The sequence below is a fragment of the Tenrec ecaudatus genome, chromosome 12 (assembly GCF_050624435.1).
Source record: "Tenrec ecaudatus isolate mTenEca1 chromosome 12, mTenEca1.hap1, whole genome shotgun sequence".
Taxonomy (NCBI): Eukaryota; Metazoa; Chordata; class Mammalia; order Afrosoricida; family Tenrecidae; genus Tenrec; species Tenrec ecaudatus.
In genome coordinates this window covers 76,164,856-76,191,597 of record NC_134541.1, presented here as the reverse complement: position 1 = coordinate 76,191,597, position 26,742 = coordinate 76,164,856, and the positions used below count along the sequence as shown (strand labels likewise).

The 26,742-nt window shown below is 39.8% G+C and overlaps 2 protein-coding genes and 1 non-coding gene across 4 annotated transcripts in view; 1 reads left to right on the top strand and 2 right to left on the bottom strand.

Annotated features, from left to right (window-relative positions):
• PARG (poly(ADP-ribose) glycohydrolase) overlaps positions 1-8,276 on the bottom strand; it is a 155,889-nt gene extending 147,613 nt beyond the window's left edge. Inside the window, exons 1-3 of one of the 2 annotated variants that reach the window (XM_075564169.1) lie at positions 8,196-8,276; positions 2,303-2,369; positions 740-1,717 (exon numbers count right to left, since the gene is read on the bottom strand). In XM_075564169.1, the coding sequence (XP_075420284.1) occupies positions 740-1,717; positions 2,303-2,340 (1,016 nt within the window). In that variant the 5' untranslated portion in view covers positions 2,341-2,369; positions 8,196-8,276. The other variant, XM_075564168.1, reaches the window with a different exon arrangement.
• A 35-nt stretch (positions 8,277-8,311) lies between these two features.
• Positions 8,312-26,742, top strand: part of LOC142462370 (mitochondrial import inner membrane translocase subunit Tim23) — a 32,021-nt gene continuing 13,590 nt past the window's right edge. The window contains exons 1-6 of the mRNA XM_075564167.1: positions 8,312-8,565; positions 14,376-14,434; positions 18,322-18,415; positions 18,804-18,888; positions 23,097-23,155; positions 26,216-26,326. Of these exons, the coding sequence (XP_075420282.1) occupies positions 8,460-8,565; positions 14,376-14,434; positions 18,322-18,415; positions 18,804-18,888; positions 23,097-23,155; positions 26,216-26,326 (514 nt within the window). The 5' untranslated portion in view covers positions 8,312-8,459. The remainder of the gene's footprint in view (positions 8,566-14,375; positions 14,435-18,321; positions 18,416-18,803; positions 18,889-23,096; positions 23,156-26,215; positions 26,327-26,742) is intronic.
• LOC142423489 (U2 spliceosomal RNA) lies at positions 18,487-18,677 on the bottom strand. The gene has a single exon (XR_012779135.1). It is a non-coding gene; the product is annotated as a U2 spliceosomal RNA (small nuclear RNA).

Here is a 26,742-nt window from a genome sequence, read left to right as displayed (position 1 = left end):
GAGCTGGGTTTTTCTTCTCCCTTATGCAGCAAAAGGAGCTAAGTATGGTTGCCATACCATTTAATCAGTTGGTGTCAGACTAGGTAGAAAAAGATGGAGGGGGGAGAATCCAACTCCACACAAACCCCAAGGCCTGTTGCTATGGATTCTCCATCTCCTTTGTGTAACAAGTAGTAGTAAAATATGGACTCTGTGTCTTTTTCTCAGTACAATACCAACAATATGAGCATTAGAAAGCATGCAATAGTACGCAATGGCCTAAGAAAATGTGGGGCTAAATATGTCGTCACTACTACCAACCTGGAGTCTTTGAATAATGCCAACAGCTAAGTGCTCAACCACAAGCTGATGGGTTGGCAGTTCAAACCCACCCAGATGTGTCTCAGAAAATAGAGTTGGCAGCAACCTGCTTCTAAAAACGGACAACCTTGAAAACCCTACGGAGCAGTTTCACTCTGCACAAGCACACAGGAGCTAGAACAAGCTTGACAACTAACAATAATTACCAGCCTACTACTTTCATATTCTGATCATGTTGTAAAATTCAGAGAGGATCAAAAACTTTAATCTGATTTCTAATATTTATTTTACTTATTTTCTGGTTTTGGTAAAATTTGAATCTAGATAGTTAAAATAAGAAACTCAACTATTTCTTTGCTTCACTATAAACCAAGACTTTTAATCCTCTTAAAAAAACTCATACTACAATTGTAGCTATTCCCCCAATTGAGAAAATTACCTTTTATCCTCTGCTTTGGGTGCTCTTGGAAAGTGATCTGTAATTTTAGAATCTTTTTTTCCATGTTGCTTGGAATTTCTGCATTCTACATTCAGACCAGGAGTACTTCCAGGTAGCTTGGCATTTAAATCATTTATTCCAGTACGACTCTCTCCACCTTCAAAATGGAAATGTAGTCTTACATCCCCTCCCTTAGAAGAGTGCCGTTTCCTAGCGTCAACGTCAGTTTCTCTTGATGGAAACCTGGAAGGCTTATTTGCTGTTTGGGAGGAAGAGCCATCTTCCTGTTCATCAAAACCTGGGCTTGTCTCTTCATCGCCTTCCGAGTTCTGACAACTATTTTTGGCATTATCTACATCCATTGGTGACTCAGGTTCACTGTCTTTCTCAAGTGGAGAATGTCCTAGGCTACTTTCCTGTCGTTTCAATTTGTTGGTATTTCTAGATCCGGTACTCACGTCCCGCAAACCAACATCTGACAACGCACTCTCTGGCGCATCTAGCTCATCTTGCTGACAGCTTGCACAATCTTCCACAGCATGACATGACTTACTGGATTTCTGACTGCTTCCGGTGTCTTTGGCCAGTTCATCTTCTGTAGCCTGGTTTATATGTGCACACTTGATGGGTATCAAAAATTGTTGATTTTCTCTGTTTTCTTCATTATCTGTGTCACTGTGGTCATCATTTTGAGGTGACTGATAAACATTAGCATTACCAAGCTGCTTTGGAACCATAGCTACTGCTGGAGGTTCACTTTCCAAAAGATGCTCCACCTGTTTTCCTTCATTTTGCCACTTACACAGAGTTGCAGTCTGGTGTTGGTCCAAATATTGTGTATTTTCCACAGGTGATTTAGCAAAATTTAACTGAGAAACATTTTCTAAACTTTCCATGTTATGTTGGCAAAAGTTATCTTTTTGTATAGAATTCATCATGGAGTCTACTCGCGTATTGTTGTTTTCTTTACTATGCAAGCTATAAGAGAACAGAAAAAATTAAAGACAACTAGTACAGAAAAAATCACTGCCCAACATCACTCCCACAATGTCCCAGCAAGAACTGAAGTGCTTTTAGTTACCTAAAGCATACCTCATGCCCGTTCACAGCTCCATGCCTTTGCACTTAATGCTATACATAATGTCCTCCTCCCCATTCACAGCCCCATGCCTTTGCACTTAAAGCTCTATATAATGCCTTCCTCTCAACTGTGAGCCTGGCAAACATCCGTGCTTTTTTTAAGTTGATCTTTTCTTCTCATGCTACCTACCACTGTCCCTGTTCTTATCGTCACTGTGACACGTTTTACACTATCCCACAATCCTATGTTAGGTCATTTACCACCACCACACGATAATTACTTGCCAACACAGACTCTTACAGCTCTGTACTCCAAGGACATTAGAGAATGCTTTGGCACATATACAATTTCTAAATTAATTACAAATTGAAGAAGGAATGAGTGTAGATGAAAAACATGGGAAAGAATGAGAAAATTTTAAGATGCAATAAAACACTCATGTAGAACATTATTCATTTCTCTAGGTGAGCATGTTTTTATACCTTTCTGATTCAGCAGTCCTGATTCCTTTAGTGTCCATCCAACTGGTAATAGTTTTTTGTTTGGAAACTGTAATAAAATAAAATATCAATTTTATCTGTGATGTCTATCCTTCCAATAGGAATTTTCTATAGTACATTATATATGCAAGGTATTGTACTGGGCTCTATTGATTATATAAAGATTGATCACACTCCTAAGCAACGGGAAACAAGGAGAAACAAATACACAAGCATCGTGGCACAGGGTGGAAAGTGTCTGGCCCCTGAATCATCAGTATGGTCTGAGGGGGAGTAGTGCAACCTCTGCAGTGAGGCCCCTGGGTTTCAAATCCTGGTTCTCCCACTGGCTTCCCTCCGGTGGGAGGTCATTTCTGTACTAAGATCCTTTATGTAAAGGAAGCAAATTAATACCTGCCATGGGGTTGTTGTGAGGTTTAAATTATTCATGGAAAGTGTTTAGGATACTATCTAGTATTTGTAAGGCGCTCAGTAAATTATCAGTATTATTAAAAGAAGTCCTGATAAAAAATTAGGGTTTTTCTAAGGCAACAAATTTGTGTGTTCTCTGAGAGAACAAGAGTGAGAATAATTAATTTTCCTAGAAGTGGTGGTGTATGACTTTTCCCTTGAAGAATAGCATGTAGTTAATTAGGGAGAAAACCATAAGCAAAAGCGCCAGGGCAGGAAAATGTAAAGTAATTCCAAATGAAAGCACCAGAAAATATAGCTAAAAATCAAGTAGGACCATAAGGCAGAGGTCTCTGTATAACCCGCAAAATGAGATTTCAGAAAGTGTTAAAAATCATACTTAGAATCATAATTCCAGAATTGAGATCTAGAAGTCTCATGTCCTGTTTAAGATGGACAACGTATGGCTTTTTTTAAGGGTGTTTTTTTTCTTCTGCTTGTTCTTTGGGTTTTGAGATCTACTGTAGGGGTCAAATAACAAGCTATTTCCTTTGTACTGTGCTTTCCCCCCCTTATTTTAAAATCACTTTATTATGGGTTCATACAACTCTTATCATAATCCATACATACACCAACTATATAAAGCACATTTGTACATTCATGGCCCTCAGCATTCTCAAATATTTGCTCTCCACTTAAGCCCTTAGCATAAGTTCCTCATTTTCTCCCCCAGCCTCCTCACTCCCTCCCTCATGAACACTTGATAATTTATCAATTATTTTGTCATATCTTGCACTGTCTGATGTCTCCCTTCACCCACTTTTCTGTTGTCCATCCCCAAGGGAGGAGGTTATATGTAGATCCCTGTAATCAGTTCCCCCTTTCCACCCCACCCTCTCTCCACCCTCCTGGTATGGCTACTCTCATCACAGGTCCAGAAGGTATCATCCACCCTGGATTCCCTGTTTCCAGTTCCTATCTATACCAGTGTACATCCATACATGGTCTGGTCTAGCCAGATTTGTAAGGTAGAATTGGGATCATGATAGTGGAGGGGAGGAAGCATTTAAGAACTAGAAGTTACATGTTTCATCATTGCTACACTGCACCCTGACTGGCTCCTCTCCTCCCCAGATCCTTCCGTACGGGGATGTCCCATTGCCTACACATGGGCTTTGGGTCTCCACTCGCACAACCCCTCATTTACAATGATATGATTTTTGTTCTGATGCTGCCTGATACCTGATCCCCTCAACACCTTCTGATCGCACAGGCTGGTGTGCTTCTTCCATGTGGGCTCTGTTGCTTCTGAGCTAGATGGCCACTTGTTTACCTTCAAGCCTTTATGACCCTAGATGCTGTATCTTTTGATAGCCGGGCACCATCAGTTTTCTTCACCACATTTGCTTATGCTGTACTGTTCATTTTCTCATTGAACTGTTTGCTTTTAATACTCATGTTAGTAAGAGGTAACCATACAAGAGTTAGGAATTTCTTTACTTACAAAATCCCTAGAAATGATTATATTGCCTTTTCTCTTCCCCCAAGGTACATTTTCATTGTTCCCATAAAGTCAAGTTTTTATGACATTTGGGATGCTTAACAGTTGCACATAAACATTAATAACCTGCAGTTTTGTTCACTATTCTTTTTTTAATAAATCATTTTATTGGGGCTCATACAACTCTTATCACAATCCATACATACATCAACTGAGTAAAGCACCCTTATACATTCATTGCCCTCGTCATTCTCAAAATTTGCCTTCCACTTGGGTTCCTGGAATCAGTTCGTTTTCCTTTTTTTCCCCTCCCTTTCCCTCCCTGTTTCCCGCTCCCCCATGAACCCTTCATAGTTCATAAATACTCACTGTTCTTTAACTGTGACAACAAAAGATAAGATTGCTGGCAGGGAAATCCAAGCCATAAGGAAGAGCCTAAGTTAGAAACCAGTGCCAAAGCTAGAGGTCTAGACCAGTAATTCCTAAACTGTCCAAATCGATATAGAAAGCTAATGATAATGGACCCCAGGGCCTCACCAATGATGTCATGATTATGCGTTGGGATACTCACCTCAAGGTCAGCAATTTGAAACCACCACCTGCTCTGAAGGAGAAAAATGGGACTTTCGATTCCTGTAAACCAGCGGTTCTCAATCTGTGGGTTGTAACCCCTTTGGGGTTCCAACAACCCTTTCAAAGGGTTCCCCGGATTCATAACAGTAGCAAAATTACAGTTAAGAAGTAGCAATGAAAATAATTTAATGGTTGGGGTCACCACATGAGGAACTGTATTAAAGGGTCACAGCATTAGGAAGGTTGAGAACCACTGTAACAGTTATTATCTTACAGGAAAGTCGCAGCAGTTCTACCCAGTCCTACAAGGTCACTCGGAGTCAACATTGCCTTGATGGCAGTGCAAGACAGGGGTTCACTCCAGAGATACCAAACTAGAATTTATGTGTATATGATGGGGGTACAAGGGATTGAAAAAGTGTGTGGGAAAATTCCACTATCTTTTTATTTAATTTTTCCCGTCAAGTTTTTGAAGCCAAGATCCATCGTTACAAGTAAACTATAATTTATGACCAGGTAATGTATATTTATTTCTAAGTTGGAACCAGATAAAATTTATACTGCAGACTGTAGTCAGAAAAATCCAAGTGTTTCTGACTGAATTACCCTTTCTAAACTATTAAATGTTATTCTCCTGCTTTTTAAAAGCTCTTTTATGGCTCCCCGTAGCCCCAAAATAAAGACCAAACTCCTTAAAAGGGCACTCAAGTTTGCGTATGGTCCCAAGTTTTCAGCCTCATCTAACTGAGGCCTCTATTTTCTAGTCTACCAACCTTTGCACACACTCTGCTTCTATAATGCTCTCCTTGATTTATATAGCAAATCCTGTTTATCCTTCAAAACTCAGTTCAAGTCTGTTCCCACTTCCTGTGAAAGATCTAAATGTACACTACTACCCATTAACTCCCTGACCACTGTCCAGTTTCTTACAATGTTGAGTGATATATCCTTAAAGAAGCACTCCTCTGCATAGCACAACACAAGTCAGGCTTTCCTACCTCTCTGGCTACTCTTCTTTGGCTTAACTTTAAATGTTGGTATATTTAAAAGTTCTGTACTTAGTCACTAATTTCACTCTAAATGCTTTATATGATCTAATCTACTTCCACAGCATAATCATATTCTGCTAAGAACTACCAAATCTGTATCTCTAACACCTACATAATTCTGAGTTAAAAATCCACATATCATATTCTCTCAAGTCAAGACCCACATTCATGTTCAAGTCAGCATTATCTCCTACCTAGGCTTACTCCTTAACTACTCTTTGCCTTCCACTTCTGCTCCCTTTCAACTTGCTAATCTCAAAGTCAGCAATTAAAACCCACCAGTCATTCCATGGGACCTCTGTTGGCAAGGTGCTTATTCATTAGGCTGCAATGCATAAGGTCCACATTTCAAAATCACCAGCTGCTCCTGGGGAGAAAAACTGGATTTTCTATTCCAGTAAGTAGGTAAAGTCTCAGAAACTCAGAGGAGCAGTTCTACTCTATCCTAAAAAGGTCACTATGAGTCAGCATTGGCTTGGTGGCAGAGTTTGGGTTTGTTTTTTAGTCGTCTGACAAAAGACAAAATAGGCCATCTCATAAAATATTTTAAAACATTTGGAACCCAAATGGATAGCTCCGCTTTGTCCTACAGGGTGGCTGTGCGTCAGAATCAACTCGGTGGCACTGAGGTTTGGTTTTTTGTATTGAAACATAGGCACACCCCACCCCCTGAAAACAAAACAGAAAATCCTCATCAAGCCAATCCCCTACCAGAAACCCTTTAAATGTCTTTTAGGGATAAAGTTCAAAATCCTTAGCCAGGGTCGGCATGAACTGACCTTTGCAGCTCCAAATCTCATCTATGCTTCAATGTTCACTATGTACCTGCCAAATGCCTGGAACATTTTCCCACATCATCCAGATTCCCTCTCTTCATCTAACTAACGCCTGCGCAAGCCTCACAACTCAACCCCATCTTTGGGAGACTATCTTTTATATATATATATATATTTACTAGGGGCTCATACAACTCTTTTCACATACATAATTTGTGTCCAGCACCAAGCACATTCGTACATATGTTGCCATCATCATTCTCAAAACACCTGCTTTCTACTTGAGCCCTTGGTATCAGCTCATTTTACCCCTCCCTCCCTCTTCCCCCTCCCTCTGAACCCTTGATAATTTATAATTATTATTTTATCATATCTAACACAATCCAACATGGGAGACTATCTTTTAACTCAGACACTACATTAGATACTCCCGACTCCTACCATAAAATGTCTTTCACGCATAACTGAACTTATTACTCTATATTACAGAAACCTGTGCAGTTGTCTACATCTACATCTAAATTATTCTACATTATAGAAACCTGTGCAGTTGTCTACATATTTTGATTTTTAACACCTAAGATAGGTATATTTCTTCTTGATCAATACTGTGCATAGAAACTAAAACAATACCAGGCGAGATCAAAAACTGAGCCCTCAGGGGGGGAAAAAAGTCCCAAAATCTGAATGAATAAAATTCAACCAATTTTCTATCTCTAAATTTATTTGGCTTACTGCCCCGTTTTCAGGAAAAAAAAAATTAAATTGCTCAGCGACCCTCCCTCTGATGAAAAAGTTTCCCATCATCCAGGAAGTGTAGGTTTTGCAGGCCCACCTGGACCGTTTCAGAGCCACCCAGGGAGCGGTACTGCAACATTTGGGAACCAGTTATCTAGATGGTTGAAGAGCTGCTGCTTCGCCTACTCAACCTATGACTACTTTTGGCAATTTCTCAGAGGAAAGCAAACAGTTGGGGTCTACTGCCATTTTCCACCCTTTGAATGGCTATCTCACACTACCAATCTCAACAGGAAAAATGACAGTCCCATTCTCCCATTAGTGGCCTTATTAGCTCAGCAAAGGGACCTTGGAGTGGTGTACATGAACAGATAGGAGTCATATCAGAAAGCAATTCGGGCCAGAATGAAGGACAAAGACTTTAATTCCTCACGTACCAAGCGAGGTGGCGCTGCCTCTGTGCGGTCCCGCCCGCCCGGGGACGCAACCTGGCGAGGACTGTGGGACCCTGAACTGCAGGGCAGCGTCCTTGGGGTCGAGGACACGCCTCTGCCCGGGGAAGCTCCGAGCGTCCGCGATGACTGGCGGAGAAGTTGCAGCGACGCCCCAGCGGGGACGCTTAGTGCAGGGCTCACAGCCGGTGCCCGCACTCATGTCGACACCCGCAGTTCAAAGTCCCCGGGCCAGCCCAGTCCGACTGCCTAATTCACTAACCCTAATAAGGTCAGACTGTGCCTCCTTTCCGGCGCCTCCCCGCACCACTCCCTCTCTACCACTGCTGCTTCTGCAGTTGTTCGGCTGGCTTCCCACGGCGAAAGCCTGCTTTCCCTCTTTCACAGGAACCCCACCTGCATCAGAATGCGCTGCTCTGATTCCGGCTTCGCTCAATTTCCCACCACCGAAAAGCTGCCGTCGGGCGCTCTGGCTTCCGGGGCGTGCACTGTCGTAATGCGGAAGCGTGGCGCTTGACGGGCGCAATCCCCCGGAAGGTCAGCGTGGGAAGGAGTCCGTGGTAACCCGGTCTTCCCTCGGTTATTTTGGCGAAACGGCTGAGCTCCCGACCTCGGCCTGAGCTGGTGGCGGAAAGCAGACGGCTTGGGAGTTTTGACATCATGGAAGGCGGCGGGGGAAGCAGCAACAAAACCACAGGAGGCCTGGCCGGCTTTTTTGGAGCCGGCGGAGCAGGTTACTCTCACGCGGATTTGGCCGGAGTGCCCCGTAAGTAACGAGTCGACCCTGCAAACCTTTCTGACTAGCTCTTAGAGCAACACAGAACTTAATTTAAGGTGCTCGCTATTTTTTCTTTTTGGTTGGCATTTAGAAACCTCAATCCATAAATGTGCTTGATAAAACTGATGTGCGGATTGGTTTTTGTAAGGATTGTTATAAGAGCTGTAAAAGCCCCCAATAAAATGATTTATTAAAATCTTTAAAACATCAATCTAGTGGTGGGCTTTGTGTCGGTCCCATAGTTATTAATTAGCACAAGGTTCAGATTGTAAAATCTCAAAAAAGTACTCGTTAGGACAACATTGAGTAATCACGTGGGAGCAAGAGAAATATCTGGGATTTACCAGGAACATCTGAAAGAGCTCAGAAGTGAACTTAAAAAGGTGATTTGTGGCCATGAAGTAAAAAAAACAGATAATGGTTCTAGGTAGGGAAATAGGAGGTAAGGAAAAGGTAAGGTCATAGTTATAAAGACATGAGTATCCTGCTTGTCCTATCCTCAATCCAAGGAATATTTGTCCAACTCTTATGGGATTTTGTAAATATCTAGCTGGATACATAGAAGCTAGCCCTGAGCATAGTAGGAAGTTAGTAATGGATACGCTGTTTACTAAAAGATGTTCCTTTGAAAACATTTGTAATACAACCATTCTTAAGGTAGTTAAGTTACAAAGACCATGTTCTTACCAGAAAACAGGGATTTTCAAAGCACTGAGAATTATGGCCTAAGCAAGTTATCAGAGTCGTCACAGTCAGGGTTATTAAATAATTTTATTGGGGGCTCATAAAACTTTTATCACAATCCGTATATACACACATTGTGTCAAGCACATTTGTACATTTGTTGTCATCATCATTCTCAAAACATTTGCTTTCTACTTGAGCCCTTGGTGTCAGTTCCTCATGTTTCCCCTCCCTCCCTGCTCCCTACTCTCTCATGAACCCTTGATAATTTATAAGTTATTATTTTTTCATATCTTACACTGTCCAACATTTCCCTTTACCAACTTTTCTATTGTCCATCCCCCAGGGAGGAGGTCGCATCTAGATCCTTGTAATCGGTTCCCCCTTTCTACCCTACCTTCCCTCCACCCTCCGACTATTGCCACTCTCACCAGTGGTCCTGAAGGGATCCTCTGTCCTGGATTCCTTGTGTTTTCAGTTCCTAGCTGTACCAGTGTACATCCTCTGGTCTAGCCAGATTTGTAAGGTAGAATTGGGATCATGATAGTGGGAGGGGGGGGCGGGGAGAAGCATTTAGGATCTAGAGGAAAGTTGTATGTTTCATCATTGCTACACTACACCTTAAATGGCTCATCTCCCTGTGACCCTTCTGTAGGGTGATATGTCCAGTTGTCTGCAAATGGGCTTTGGGTCCCCACTCTGCACTCTCCTCATTCTCAATGATATGATATTTTTGATCTTTGATGCCTGATACCTGATCGCTTCAACACCTCATGATCACACAGGCTGGTGTGCTTCCATGTGGGCTTTGTTGCTTCTAAGTTAGATGGCCACTTGGTTACCTTCAAGCTTGTAAGACCCCAGATGCTATGTCTTTTTTTTTATGCTATATCTTTTGTTAGCCAGGCACCATCAGCTTTCTTCACCACATGTGCTTATGAACCTGCTTTGTCTTCAGCAATCATGTTAGCAAGGAGAGCATCATGGAATGCCAGTTTAATAGGACAAACTGTTCTTGCACTGAGGGAGTATGCAAGTAGAGGCCCACTGTCCATCTGCTACCTTAATACTAAAACTAAATATATGCACATGGATCTATTTCCCCATCATATATAAATATATTGACATGCACATGCCTGTATTTCGACCTCTATAAATGCCCTTTCCTCCTATTTCTTTCCTCTCTTTCCTTTTACTTTCCTCTTGTCCCATTATCTTGCTCAGCCTTCATTTGGGTTTGAGTAATTCCTCTTGTTTACATTGCCCTTGATCAAGCCCTACCAGGCATCCTACACTCTCTTTGTCATCGATTTTTAGACCTCTTGTTCCCTTGGCCTTGGGTTTGTTAACACCCACTTCCTTCCCTCCCTCCCACTCTCCCTCTCACGTGTCCTCCCCAGAACCTTCAGACCAGTTGTTTTCTCCTCCAGATTGTTTATCCTGCCTATCTTATCTAGGTAGTCCTGCAGAGATAATAGCACAAAAACAAGACAGCAAAACAAAGCAACAAAAGAAAACAAACCAATGACAAAAAAAGAGAAAAGCCTGTAAATAGTTCAAGGTCTGTTTGTTGGCCTTTAGGAGTGTTTTCCAGACAAGTGTAATGGGGTGCCACCGCCCTGGCCCCAGAGTCTATTTTTTGTATTCCCTGGGGACTTCCTTGCTCTGCTTCCCTTGCTGTAGTGTTGCACAACCTTAGTGTTTTGCCTAGGTGTGATGGGGTCAGATGAGATGCAGTTCCAACACTGTGTCTCCACTGTTGTCCTTGTAGGGATATGGATCAGTGAGGGAAGTAGTTTCTCATAGCGGGCTGGCCATATGGTCCTCTCTGTCCATTGCCTGTTCTGAGCGGGGATATAGCTTGGTGGGCCAGGATGTGCTCCACTCTTTTCTTCCCCCTTCATTTGTTCTCATGTGTTCTGATCAGACATGTCCCTCTCCCTGAGCTGTAGCTTCAGTGCTGTCCTCTGAAAAAAAATTCTTCTATGGGGAGGGGTGCCTGTCCACATATTTGGGATTGGTACTGCCCCTTAAATCCAGTCTATTAAGGAAGATTGGGAAAACTTCAAAAGATGAGAGAAGGAAGGGGAGACCATCAGCCTCAATAAATGAAGAAGCTCAGGCTAAAGTCCAGATACTGGTGGACAAAGATTATGAAATTACCATTGATGAAATTGCTACTGAAGATGGACTCTCACATGGCTTGACCTTTTCAATTTTGAACATATTAGCTCTTTGGGTCCCAAAGCTAGCTCAAAGACTTGGCCTTTCCCTCAATCTTTTAAGTAAACTTGATACTAATTTACCTCTATGATCCAGAGAATAAAGTCCACTCAACAGTGGCTTCCAGTAAGATTTGATGTGCCAGTTAAGTTCAAGACAAAGAATCAGCTCAGAAAGTTATGGTACCTCTTTGGAATCATAGTAGATTTTCTCAAAGGCCACAGTATGATCTTGGGGCTTATTATAAAGAATTTAGAAGAAAACTGAGAACTGCATTTGTGCCAAAGGGGCCAGGAAAATTGCACCAATTATGACAATGCACCTGTTCATTCTTTTAGGGTAGCAAAAAGATTCTTTTGGGGGGGGGGGGAATTTCCCCATTCACCTCCAGTTCTGTCTTGCCCCTTTATGCTTTTTTTTCTTTCATTTGTTTCCCAACCAACATTTAAAAGAAACCTGGTTGGAGTCCCTTGGGGATGGCAAAACTGTCGGTTTAGTGTGATATGAATGGAAGAGGGCAGAATTATTTGGGGAAGGGTTAAAGAGGTAGAAACACTTCCTTTAGAAATGTCTGGACCTAGATGGGGGATATGTCAAGAAACAATAGCCTCACATTTTGATAATTTTATTAAAAGTTTCTTTGATTTAGTATTAATACTTTTTGGCTTAAGCTCATGTAGCTATTTCATTCTGTATTCAAACTGGATCTATATTCAAGAACATGGTTTATATATAAGTTTAGGAAGCTCAGCACAAAGGACACAACTTTAATATGACAGAATTATTAATTTTAGTAAGATTTGAAAATAAATTGAGTAACTGGAGGGTAAATGTCTTTATTGAACACCTGCAACGTGACCGCTGCCTTTTCGGGTTTGAGGCGCTAGCAGGTAGTGAGGAAAAAAAAGATTCCATGGAGGGAGGGCGGGGTGGAGAGGGGGAACCAGTTACAGGGTCCTACATTTAACCTCCTCCCTGGGGGACAGACAGCAGAAAAGGGGGTGAAGGGAGACATCAGGCAGTGTAAGATATGACAAAATCATGAATTAACAACGAACATAATTTTATGGTTGGGAGGTTCCGCACAACATAAGGAAATGTATTAGAGGGTTACAGCATTACGAAGACTGAGAACCACTGTTCTAGAGTGAGTCAACTAGCATAAGTAAAAACATTTTTGTTAGTATTAAGTATTATGAAAAAAAGAGGCCTGATTGCAGGGGTGGTGGGCACAGTTTAAAATGCTTTGTTAGTGGAGTTGACACTTGACCTCTTACCTGAATACTGTACCAATAACTGTAAGGCAAATGCCTTGAGGACCAAAAAAAAAACACCAAAACAACCATAGAATATGGAGTAATGGTTCTTCATCCAGCCAGTATGTCTGCTGGACATCCAAATCCAAAGTTTCAGGGACATTGGAGTGCCAGGAGATAATGGAGCAATGTGACAGGAAATGGCAGCTAGGATTTTGTAAGTCATGGTAAGGAGTTTGGATTTCATAGTATTTGTGCAGAAACCCTATTAGGACTGATTTTCTTTTCTTGAAAAGGGACAGAAGGAAGTAAAGACTAGTAAGTAAAGTAGGAGGGTATTGTTTGGTTTATTCAATTAGCTTTATTCCAGTTGAAATGATAGTTGGAATAGGATCATGGCAATAAGAACTGGTGATTGGTATCAAAATTGAAGGTATATAGTAAAATGCATGAAAGCCAGAATCTGTATTAAATAGAAGTCTGTCAGAGATTTTTCCACTATTGAGTGTCAGTGGCAGAAAACGTTCAAGACCTGGGTGAAATGCATTCCTGTTGAATTCCAGCTGTCACAAATTTTGCTATATTTTGAAATAGCAAAACGTCATTGATGAAAAAGGTGTTATGAGTAATGCATGGATTTATGAACTGAGGTATAGAAGGAGGCAAAGATTACATTTTAAGTGTAGGAATATTGGCTTTCCTTTATGATTTTCTCTTTCCAACTTTAGGTCTTGCCTTCTGAAAGTTTGCATTTTTCCCAATCCCAAACCTATGGTAAATTACTTTCATAAATCAATATAGTAGCAAATAATAACACTAAGATATTAAATATTTGTGCACACTAAATAGAAACGCAACCCACCACTGTTTTTCGGGGGGGGGTTGTTTTGTTTTTCTATGTTTAATTTGTCTCATCAATTTTATTTTGCAGTTTGTATAATTATCAAGTGACATTCAACCCAGTATAAAGGGACTAGCTTTATAACTGACCTGGTCTGTGCTTTCTGATACTCTATGCTATTACCATCATCTCCTTATGAGAGCCTGAGCTAAAAATTTGCATCCTGGGTTTGAGACTAAGATCCCTGGAGGAGGAAGTTTATAAGCCACCAAGAACATTTTGCTACTGAGCTGATCCTGACTCAGTATCACAGAGCAGAACTCCATAAGGTTGTGTTTTGTTTTTCTTTTCCTCTAAACCAGAGACATCTCTGAAGAGTGACCTGGTGACCAGCTATGATTTCGACTCTGCATACCTTGAGTTGCCCTGAGCTGGAATTGACTCAGTGGGAACTAACAACAATAACAATCGTGAAAGGAGATCCCCAGGCCTTTCTTTCATGGGACCAGTGTATGGGCTTAGACCACTAACATTTTGCATAGTAATTTAATGACTATTGCTTGCGCCAGCCAGGGACCTTGAAACTGCCACATGCAAGGATAATCATGGAACGAAAAATAGGGCAGGGGCAACACCATTTAGTGAGCCTGTAAATCAAAGTTTCAAATGCCTTCAACAGCTTAGTTAACTTTAAATGAAATAACTCTAAAGAATTTTATTCATAGAAAACATTAAACCGTTTAAAGCCTTACACACAAAGAGTTTTATTGTGATACATTTTGTTTTCTCTCTAGTGACTGGTATGAACCCTCTGTCTCCTTATTTAAATGTGGATCCTCGATACCTCGTTCAGGTAAAGTCAAACAAGTACGTTTGTGAATTTCCTCGTTTGCTGCTTTATCTTATTTTTTAAATCTCATTTAAAAAAAAGGAGGCCTGATTCATCATATATTCTCATTACAGTGAACCACATTTAAATTACCATCTGATTAGGTTTTGAGTTTTTTTGTTTGTTTTTGGTACATCTTATTAATAATAAAGGAATTGCAGGGCATAATTTGATGCGATTACCATTGTCATGTGTTCAGTTTTATGACTACACAGCACTACAGGCTTATAAAAACAATAACAATGAAAACTTTAAAAGATACAAAAGTATTAGACTATGTAAGAACCAACTTAGGACTGAGTCTTCAAAACAGAGCCCCATCATAAGTCAGGGATGACCTGTGCTGCCAAAGACTAATGATGGCTTACGGAGGCACAAAGTGTCTGAGGTCCAGCTCCCATTTTCTCAGACTATGTAAACTCCCTGAATTCAGTCAGTAATTCCTTTTAAAGACTTGTTTAAAACCAACATGGGATTTAAAAGAAAATTTTAAGTATTTACAAAGTTATAAGAAATTGTTATGCCAAATTAAAAATAAATGAGAATCTTAATTTCTGGGACTCTTTTAAAAATCAAAAACCTATAAGAATGAAGATGTGATGGACGCAGGTATGTTTCATAATGGAGTTCAACCTTTTGACGTTTGTATTACCATAGGCTGTTTGTTTTGGAGATCTTATATGCTGCTTACTGGTCATTTAGTTGGAAAAGATCCTAAGTCACATAAGCAAAATTGAATTGGCAGGTGTTTTCACACTCGGTAATCTAAGGAAACGGAATTAAACTGAAGTTTCAAAGAGTAATGGTTGGATGTTCCAGGAACGCAAAGTTAGTTTAACCTCTAAAATTCAGTGTACTTTACCATATCAATATAAAATAAAGGAAAAGCATGTAAAAAAGTCATCTCTCTTGATAAAAATCATAAACTTGGAATAGGCGGGAATGTCTTACCCTCACAAAGGGCATCTGAAAACTCCACAGCTAGCCTACGCAACAGAGAAAGCCTTCCCTCCTACTGTCAGCTATAAAACAAGAACGCTCTCTCTCTCCTGTTCAACAGTGTGTTAGAGGTTCCAGCAAGGACAAAAGGCAAAAAAATGAAATCCAAATAGTAAAGGAAGACATGAAAGTACCCTTATTTGCAGGTGGTGTGATTTTTATCAAAAATTCTAACTAAGGAAGCCATAAAACAGATACACGGCCAATATATATAACAGTTATCATTCTTTTTAATCATTATATTGGGGGCTCGTAAAACTCTTATCACAATCTGTACATAACATCCGTTGTGTCAAGCACATTTGTACATTTGTCACCATCATCATTCTCAAAACATTTGCTTTCTACTTGAGCCCTTGGTATCAGCTCATTTTCCCCCTGCGTCCCCACTCCCCCTCCCTCATGAACCCTTGATAATTTGTAAATTATTGTTTTGTCATATTTTACACTGTTCAACATCTCCCTTCACCCACTTTTCTATTGTCCGTCCACCGGGAGTGGATTATATGTAGATCCTTGTAATCAGATTACCCTTTCTACCCCACCTTCGCTCCACCCTCCCAGTATCTCCACTCTCACCACTCTTCCTGAAGGGTTTATCTGTCCTGGATTCCTTGTGTTTCCATTTCCTATCTGTACTAGTGTACATCCTCTGATCTAGCGGATTTATAAAGTAAAATTGGGATAATGATAGTGGGACAGGGGAGCATTTAAGAACTAGAGGAAAGTGGTATGTATCTTCATTGCTACACTACACCCTGACTGGCTCCTCTCCTCCCTGTGACCCTTCTATAAAGGGATGTCCAGTTGCCTACAGATGGGCTTTAGGTCCTCATTCCTCCTCATTCTCAATGATAAGATTTTTTGTTCTTTGATGCCTGATACCTTCAACACCTCATTATCACACAGGCTGGTGTGCTTCCATGTGGCCTTTGTTGCTTGTCAGCTAAATGGCCACTTGTGTCTCTTCAAGCCTTTAAGACCCCAGATGCTATATCTTTTGATAGCTGGGCACCATCAGCTTTCTTCACCACATTTGCTTATGCACCTCCTTTGTCTTCAGCAATCCTGTTGGTAAGGTGAGCATCATGGAATGCCAATTTAATAGAACAAAGTGTTCTTGCACTCAGGGAGTATGCAAATAGAGGTCCTATATCCATATGCTACCTTAATATTAAACCTATAAATATATGCACATAGATCTATTTCCCCATCATCCTATATAAATATATTTACATATGCACATGCCTGTATTTAGACCTCTATAAATGCCCTTTTCCTCCTAGTTCTTTCCTCAATTTCCTTTTACTTTCCTCTTGTCCCATTTTCTTGCTCAGCCTTCATTTGGGTTTCAGTAATTCCTCTCGTTTACATTGCCCTTGACCAAGCCCTACCAGACATCCTATGCCCTCCTTACCATTGATTTTAGATCACTTGTTGTTTCCTTGGCCTTGGATTTATTAATACCCACCTGCTTTCCCTCCCCCCCACACTCTCCCTCTCAACTTGCCTCCCCCACCCCCAACCCCCCAAACCTCCAGACCAGTTGTTTTCTCCTCCAGATTGTTTATCCTGTCTATCTTATGCAGAGATTTGGGGTGAGAATGTATATACAAAAGAAAATTCAAAATCACTCAACTAGGTACCTAATCGATGGTGCTTTTATTAGTGTTCTGTATATACCACGTGGATGTGGGAGAAACTACTGGTGGTCTCTCTAGTGGAGGGGCCTCACCAAAGAGAAGCAGTTCCAGCCATTACAAAAGGTGATTAATTAAGTTTTGACCACTATAGCCCACAAATGATGTTATATTCAAATGTCCCTTGGCAGAAAAAATATTCCCAACCCCTGATCTAATATGTTAAATAGAGCACACTTATGTGTATTTTCCCCCAATTTTTCGATGGAAAGCTTGGTAAAAATATATTGACTGGGCAATCACTGTATTTGTACATACCAGGAATAGCGTTTTTTTTTTAATGTAGGACTAGTCACTTCTTTGGAACAGTAAGCCCATTATATGATAACAAGCAATATTTTTCATGAAAATTAATTGTTTCCAAGACAAACAGCAATATTGAGTGAGAAGAGTGACCTTATTTGCATTTTTGCAGTTCTTTTGAATGACTGACTTAATCGCATTTGCTTCTGTAATCAGTAAGTTGAAATACTGTAGAAAATACAGTCTCACTAGTAGATCATGGGAAAAGAAAGGAGTGTTTTAATAGCCTTTGCAGATAATTGTGGATATTCTTTAATATTTTCTTAAAGATTAATTATAATGTAACATCTCAAACTGTATCTCAACATTACAAAATGTTGTAATATTTTATTATAATAAAATTCACTGGAGTGTCTTGCATTTAAAATGGATGTTACCCTTACACAATTTCATAACATGTCTTGGTTATCTGAAAAATATAAGTCATGAATTATGCATAACTTCTTGCACTTGAGATACTGTTCTATTAAGAAAAAGTAAATAGGTACCTCAGAATGCAAATCATTGTCTGCTACTAGACAAGTATTTGTTTTGTCTCCTAACTTTCACTATACCTGCCTTCTCTTGAGCTAGCCTTTCCATTGTTCCTTCAGTCTCACCAGTAAGTTAGACAAATTGCAAACTCTATGAGACGTTCGTTAAGAAGGAAAACAGTTCTAAATGAAAATGCCTATAAGTATGACAGATTTCATTTCACTTTCATATAGTCATTTCTTTTATTACAGAACATTATTTTGCATGAGTAAATAGAATTTATGTCCTATCAAAAACTATTTTGAAAAATTAATAAATACTTTGCAACTACTATGTCTTAGGAGCTGAGCTTGGTTTTTATTATTACTTCCTCAGGATACAGATGAATTTATTTTACCAACTGGAGCAAATAAAACCCGGGGCAGATTTGAGTTGGCCTTCTTTACCATAGGAGGATGCTGCATGACAGGTGGGCTCAGAAACAAATATTTAATTCCCCTTGATGATTTTTCTTTTATTTTTATTTTTTTATTTCCCTGAGGGTAGTGCACCATTCCTGAAAGTACTGCAATATCAGGTCAATGGGTGGAATGGATAGAGAAAGCTCTTAGGCCATCTCCCTCCTCCAGAAACCCACTTAATATATTGTCCTCGGATAGAGGACTTATCAGATATTAAACTGATAATAACAGATACTGCACTTGATCTTAGCCAAAGGGCCGAGAAGCAGTGCCCTTGATTATTTTTAAGTAGTTGAAAATACTTTTAAAGAAATCTTGTTTATATCTTTCAATTAAAAGTAAAAAAGTTCAGTTTGAATATAACTGTAATTTGGATGAATGCTGTTTTTTTATTAGGAGCTGCATTTGGGGCAATGAATGGTCTGCGCCTAGGATTGAAGGAAACTCAAAACATGGCCTGGTCCAAACCAAAAAATGTTCAGTAAGTCTTATATCATTATCTTATATAGTAATATTTGAATATTAGCTTTCATATGATTTGAAAAGTACAACCTGAGATTCCAAGTTATTTGGAGTGATACTTTACTTTTTTATCTTTTTTTTCTTATTTAAATAATCTTATTCAAAAGGAGCTAAGCAGATTTACTGTGCCTAAGCTTTTAAAAGCAGTATATTTTTAGTCAGTGCCTCTCAATTGACTAGTGCTGTCACAACCTAAAATTGTAATATCAGTTCCATGCTTTCTAAATTGCTAAATTCTTAATATGATATTTCGATTATTCAAAGGGTAAATAAACCAGTGGTAGTAAATAAATAAGCGTGTAAAAGTGATTGCTACATCTGTTGTCAATTAACTTTTTATTGATTTCATTCTCCATTTCTAGAATGGAGACCTGCAGAATATTTAAGTGAATATCTTGGAATTTAGAGTTGGTTTCACAAGAAGATAATCTCTCTCAGGAAATTTGGATAAAGTTTCTCAGGAAACTATTGTAGAGTTTACATAAAAAGGAAACATACTATTAGAAAGAGTTAGAGCATGTTCGTATATATATGTATATGTTCACCTTTCATAACAAGTAAAACATGACCAGTCCTTAATATTCCCTCAATACTGTATCTAGTAGCTTTGTGAATTTTTATTCCAAAACTAAACTTTCGTTATTCAATCAGTGCCAACTCTAGTGACCCCATAGGACAGAGTAGAAGTGCCCCTGTGAGTATGAGACTCTTAACTTTTGGTGGGGGTAGAAAGCCTTGTCTTTCACCCTCAGAGTGACTGCTGGTTTTGTACTGCTGACCTTGCCACTAGCAACCCAACAGGTAACCACTGCACCAGAGCTCCTGTGAATTTTTTACTTTATATATACACAGTATATACTTATGTATAAGCCGAGTTTTCAGCACATTTTTTAATGCAGTTTTTGTGGTAAAATTAGGTGACTCGGCTAATATTTAGGTCGACTTTTACTCAAGTATATATGGTAATTAAATTGGAATCATGTGATGTGTGTTCTTCAGTAGCTTTAAGGTTTTGTTTGTCAGGTGCGTTACACTGTTTAGCCAGCAGGTGGCAGCAGACTTGGGGAGCCTGAAAGCCAGCTCGGTTTTTTTGTTTGTTTTTTAAACGTTTTATTAGGGGCTCATACAACTCTGATAACAGTCCATACATATACATACATCAATTGTATAAAGCACATCTGTACATTCTTTGCCCTAATCATTTTCTTTCTCTTTTTTCCTTTTCTATTTTTACATTTTATTAGGGACTCATAAAACTCTTATCACAATCCATACATATACATACATCAATTGTATAAAGCTCATCCATACATTCCCCACCCCAATCATTCTCAAAGCATTTGCTCTCCACTTAAGCCCTTTGCATCAGGTCCTCTTTTTTTTTCCCCTCCATCCCCGCTCCCCCCTCCCTCATGTGCCCTTTGTAATTTATACATCGTTATTTTGTCATATCTTGCTCTATCCGGAGTCTCCCTTACCCCCCTTCTCTGCCGTCTCTCTCCCAGGGAGGAGGTCACATGTGGATCCCTGTAATCAGTTCCCCCTTTCCAACCCACTCACCCTACACTCTCCCAGCATCGCCCCTCACACCCTTGGTCCTGAAGGTATCATCCACCCTGAATTCCCTGTGCCTCAAGCCCTCATATGTACCAGTGTACAACCTCTGCCCTATCCAGCCCTGCAAGGTAGAATTCGGATCATGGTAGTTGAGGGGAGGAAGCATCCAGGATCTGGAGGAAAGCTGTGCTCTTCGTCGGTACTACCTTGCACCCTGACTGACCCATCTCCTCTCCTAAACCCCTCTATGAGGGGGATCTCCAGTGGCCGACACTTGGGCCTTGGGTCTCCACTCTGCACTTACCCCTTCATTCAATGTGGTTTATATATACATATATATATACATATATATATACATACACACACATATTCTTTTTTTTTTTTTTTTTTGCATGATGCCTTATACCTGGTCCCTTTGGCACCTCTGATCGCACTGGCTGGTGTGCTTCTTCCATGTGGGCTTTGTTGCTTCTGAGCTAGATGGCCACTTGTTTATCTTCAAGCCTTTAAGACCCCAGTCACTATCTCTTTTGATAGCCGGGCACCATCAGCTTTCTTCACCACATTTACTTGTTCACCCACTTTGGCTTCAGCAGTTGTGTCGGGAGAGTGAGCATCATAGAGTACCAATTTAATAAATGAAAGTATTCATGCATTGAGGGAGTGCTTGATTAGAGGCCCAAGGTCCTTCCGCCACCTTAATATTAAACCTATAAATGTAGACAATTAGATCTATTTCCCCATCCTCATATATATGTTTGCATGTATACGTCTTTGTCTAGACCTCCATAAATGCCCCTTGACTCCCAGCTCCTTCCTCCCTCTCCCTTGACTTTCCTCCTGCCCCACCACCATGCTCCGTCCCCACCTGGGCTACAGCTATACCTCTTCTCTATGCAACCTTACCCTTGATCGTTCCCCATCAGGCCTGTCACTCCCCGCTCACTACCATTTTGGGTCCCATGTTGTTCCCTTGTCCCTGTGTTTATTAACACTACTTCCTTACCCTCCTCCCCCTCCCCCACCCGGATCTGTCTGTCCCCCCGGAACTGTCTGTCTTATTGTTTTTCCTCCAGATAGTTCATCCAGCCTGTCCTATTCAGACAGACCTGTGGAGACACTAACATTCACGAAAACAAGACAGAGGAAAACAAAGCAACAGTATACAACCAGACAATAAAACAACAAAAACAAACCACTGACAAAGAACAAAACAAAACACTTCACAAAAGAAAGGCTTGTAATTCGTTCAAGGATCGTTTGCTGGCCCTTAGGAGCGTTTTCCAGTCCAGTCTGTTGGGGCACCACGCCCTGGCCCCAAAGTCCACTTTCAGCATTCCCTGGGGACCTTGCCACTCCATTCCCTTGCTGTTCCACTGCACTCCCCCAGTGCTTTGCCTCGGTGTGGTGGGATCAGGCAGGTGCAATTCCCACACTGTGTCTCCGGTGCTGTCCCCTGTATCGCCCTTAGTCACTGAGGGGCACCATGTCTCATAGTAGGGCCAGCCATGTTGTTCTCTCTGTGGACTGGCTGCTCTACTCAGGAACATCATCCTCACGGCCTCATGGGCCAGGCTGTGTTCCACTGTCTCCTCCTGCCCCTTCATCTGCTCCCGTGTGCTCTGATCAGATATGTCCATCTCCCAGAGCTGCAGAATCAATGTCATCCTTTGAAACAAATTCTTTTCGGGGGAGGGGCAGGAATCCACTTAATTTTTGGTGCTGGGCCCTACTCCACGCCGGGATATTGCATTCACACCTTGCGGCACTGGCCAGCCCGGTTTTTTGTAGTTGTTATCCTTGCATGACTAGCCTAGATCCTTTGATAAAATTATATTCTTAATATTTCTTGTTTTTTACTCCATGTAATTTTTTGTACTGTACTATAGAGAATCTTGACTAGAAAGAATAGTGTGTGAACCCCTAAGAATTATAACCTGTCCTTCACAATTATCAGCTCTTGCTCAGTTGTGCCCCACAGACTACTTTTGTTCCATGTTAATTTGAAACTATTACCTTCTCTATGATTACTTATCACTGAGTCTCTTATAGTATATTTTCATTCTCTAAACTTTGATTATGCTTAATATTCTAATATATACTTTATACTCCCGTCCTAAAAGAAAACCAAGCTGGTTTGTCATCGTAATAATGACAGTTTAAAAAATGACACTGTTTACACAGACTAATTTCTGTAAACTTGTTTATAAATACCTTCCAGCCTGTTATTCACAAACATTTTAGTTGAGGCTTTAGAATATTCATGTACATTGCAACCTGTGAAAACCAGAACTCCTTAGGTCTGTCTTGCTTTTCTGGGTTACACGTTTTCTATCTTTGATAGGGTATAGTTTATTGCTTTTGTGTCACTCATTTTAGTCAAAATGTTTACATTTTCATTTTCTGGCAAGTTCCTTCCTTATGAAAATAATTCATATACCATAGAATGTAAAAGACATCTTTTTACAATTCTGAGGAAATATTAAGATAGTGAAGACATAAAGGAGACTTTGGGGTATAGACTTGTGTACTTAAGTAGATACTGTTGTGGTTTGTAAAATTCTATAGGAAAATATTCTGATAGGTTCTTCCCTCTTTTTCACTCTGTAGGATTTTGAATATGGTGACCAGGCAAGGGGCACTATGGGCTAATACTCTAGGTTCTCTAGGTAAGTAGAAATACCACTTGATAATAAATTATGGGTGCAAGGAAAAATAATATCCCAGTATTATGAACATTGTAAACAATCAAGAATTGGTTCCGGTCTATGAAAAAGGAGCTTTCCGTCCACTCTGGTGACTAGTGTAGATACTCCTTAGTTAAGAAAAGACAAGGAAATACCTTATCAAATAATTTCAGGTACCCCAAACCAAAATCAAACCCATTGCAAAGTAGTTGATTCCACCTCTTACTAACCATATAGGACAATAGAACTGATCCTTCGAGTTTCGAAGGCTGTAAATCACTATAGAAGTAGACTGCCATTGAGCTGCTTAGTGGCTTCAAACCAAAGACCTTTGAATTAGCAGTAGAGCCCTTAACTGTAATGCCAGCAGGCCTCATTGACAAAATAGAACATCTCTATAGTTTTCAGGGCTTCAAATCTACATAGAAGGCAGATTGCCACATCTTTCTCCCATGAAATGACTGGTAGACTTAACCCACCAACCTTTTGTTAACTGCTGAGTGCATTACTTGGGCTTTTATTGTGATGCCATAACCTAAATCTGTTGCCCTTAAGTTAATTAAGGCTTATAACGACAATGTAGGGTTTTGCTGATGTGGTTCTGGATGCAATTTTTTAATGTTCATAGTTATTTTAAGTGCTGTGTACTATTCTGCCCAACACTAAATAAATCATGATTTCACTCAATGAAACCCAGATAACTTAGGCCCAGGCAAAGGGCTCTGTATACTAAGAAAGGTTCAAGGTCCTATAATGAAACATGACTGATTAATCTGTCCCTCTTACTGTGTTACATGTTGGTTAATTTATTTACCAGAAGAGATTTTCCAGATTTTATTGCTGAGTATTTTTGAGATAGGTCTTTTATAGATAATAAAACCATTTTGCAGTTCTAGGCAAAGAATAATTTAGTAGTAATTAGTGCATAAGTCAGAACCTAATGCTTTCATATCACATTGTCTCTTATGAATGATTGACAATTTTGATTAAATAATAAACCAACTTGTGGTGCTTAGGCCTAATATGCTATGAAAGTGTTCTTTATGAACTTATTGAAAATCCAAAATACATCTTTTAATTGGGGCATATTAAGAGAGGAAAGGACATTTCCTCAGAAAGATAGTTAATATATGTAGTGACTCTAAGATCTAAGTCTTGAAGACGGAACTAAAGATCCTGACCTTGTCGCAGAATTTAGAAGTATTATACTATAAAGCCAAACTTGCATTTTGAGTCCCAAGCTACTTCCATGTGCTACTCACAGCTGCATTCTCCTCGCCCCCGTACGTAGTCACCCTCCCTTGTTCCTTTTCATCATCTCTATGCCTGCACACCTTGGCGAGCCTAGGAATCAACATCCCAGGATACTCAGTTGTTGTTAGTTGTTGAGTTAGTTCCAACGCATAGTGACCTTATGTACATCAGCACAAAACACTGCCTGGTCCTGTGCCATCATCACGATGGTTCTTATGTGTGAGCCCATTGGGGGGACCACTGTGTCAATTCATCTTGTTGAAGAGCTTCCTCTTTTTACTGCCCCAATACTTTACTAAGCATGATGTCCTTCTCTAGGGACTGGTTTCTCCTGAATATATTGCAAGTATATGAGCCCAGGCCTTCGGCTTGTACTTCTCTCTAGACAGATGTTTGTCCTTTTTTTAGTCCATGGTACATTGAATATGCTTTGCCAGCACCATAATTCAAATGCATTAGTTCTTCATACTTCTTCCTTATTCAGTGGCTAACTTTCATATGTTTATAAATCAATTGGAAATACCATGTCTCGTGTCACACTTACCTTATTCCACAAAGGTAACACCTTTGCTTTTCAACGAGAGGTCTTGTGCAGCAGATTTACCCAATTCAGGATGCTGCTTGAGCTCTTGACTACTGCCTTCATGAGCATTGATTATGGATTCAAGCCAGAAGAAACTCTTGAAAACTTCAGTCTTTTCCCAGTTTATCATGATGCTACTTACTGATCCAGTTGTGAAACCCTTAACACTGACAAAATCAGTACAGCTGGTTGTCCTTGGTGTTTCCCTAGTAATAAATTAGTCACAGTGTTCTCTTTATACTTAATAATTAAGTTGAAACAGCAAGGTGGATTTTTACGAGTACAAAAAAGTCACAACAGAGGTCACAACTGAACTTGCTATCATTTGTTAAGGAGTCAAACGTAGCCATCATTTTGAGGAAAAGGTTTGGTGCATTAATTGATGATAAGATTCTGTAGAGATGTAAGAGAAGGGTTGTTTGGGGGATGAGCTCGTTAAACTAAATAATGCTAGTTTTCTATTTTTTAAATATACGAGAACTAAAGAACAAAAATGAAAAATAACTTATGATTGGCAAATTCCAATTTTTTTCATTTGAAATACAGCCATAATGGGTAAAATATAACTGAAAATTAAAATATTCTTCCTGGAACACCCCAGTGTTCCTTTCCAGAAATAACAGCTATTAATGTTCTTCTGAATCATTGTAGACTTTTTTTTAGCAGGACCAATCATGTACACAAGAACAAGTACTTTCTATGTTAGTGAATGTAGTTCTTCTTCTTGTTTTATTTTTAAATTAGTATATATAATTTTCTATTACATAGAAAGTCCTTTCTGAATCATTCTTTTTTTTATCCTCAACTTTTATTGAGGCTCCCTGGTTACAAGTTAGGCTGCAATCCAAAAGATTGGCAGTTCAAAACCAGCAGCCGCTCTTCAGGAACAAGATTGGACTTTCTATTCCCTTAATTACATCCAGTGTCAACAACCTAGAGAGAGCTCTTTATGAGTCAGTGTCAATTCAGTGGCAGTGGGTTTGGTTTAGAGAACTTTGTAGTGTGAGTTGGGTGAGCATTTATAAAGTAGTCCTTTATTGAATACTTGATGTACTGCCAGATATTTTTATTATATAGTTTGTGATCATTCCTTATATATCTTCGAATAGTTGTAAGTTAATGTTTGTAAAATAAACTTCTAAATAATTGCCATACTGACTGCTAATCGGTGTGTTCATTAATGATCAATTCCATTTTTCTAATAGCTTTGCTCTATAGCGCATTTGGTGTTATCATTGAAAAAACACGAGGTGCGGAAGATGACCTCAACACAGTAGCAGCTGGAACCATGACAGGAATGTTATATAAATGTACAGGTAGGTACTGTTCAATGTTAAATACATTTGGAGTATATTTTTAGCTATAGTGTTAAAGAGGCAACAATAAGTACAGTATAATCTAGTGTTCTCTGAAACTGGGAGGTATCTTTTTAGGTATAAGACATAGACAAGGGTAAAGACCAAGATTGGCTTTCTCTTAGATCATTTGTTGGAGCTTGTTCCAGTGAGAATGTTATTCCACTGGAAAATCACTATAATGCTGTCATGAATGCAGCTGGTACAAGGGTTTGATAGTTTGCTTGTTTGTTTGTTTGTTTGTTTTGAAATCATTTTATTGGGGGCTCATACAGTTCTTATCACAATCCATACATCCATCCATTGTGTCAAGCACATTTGTACATTTGTTGCCATTATCATTCTCAAAATGTGCTTTCTACTTGAGCCCGTGGTAT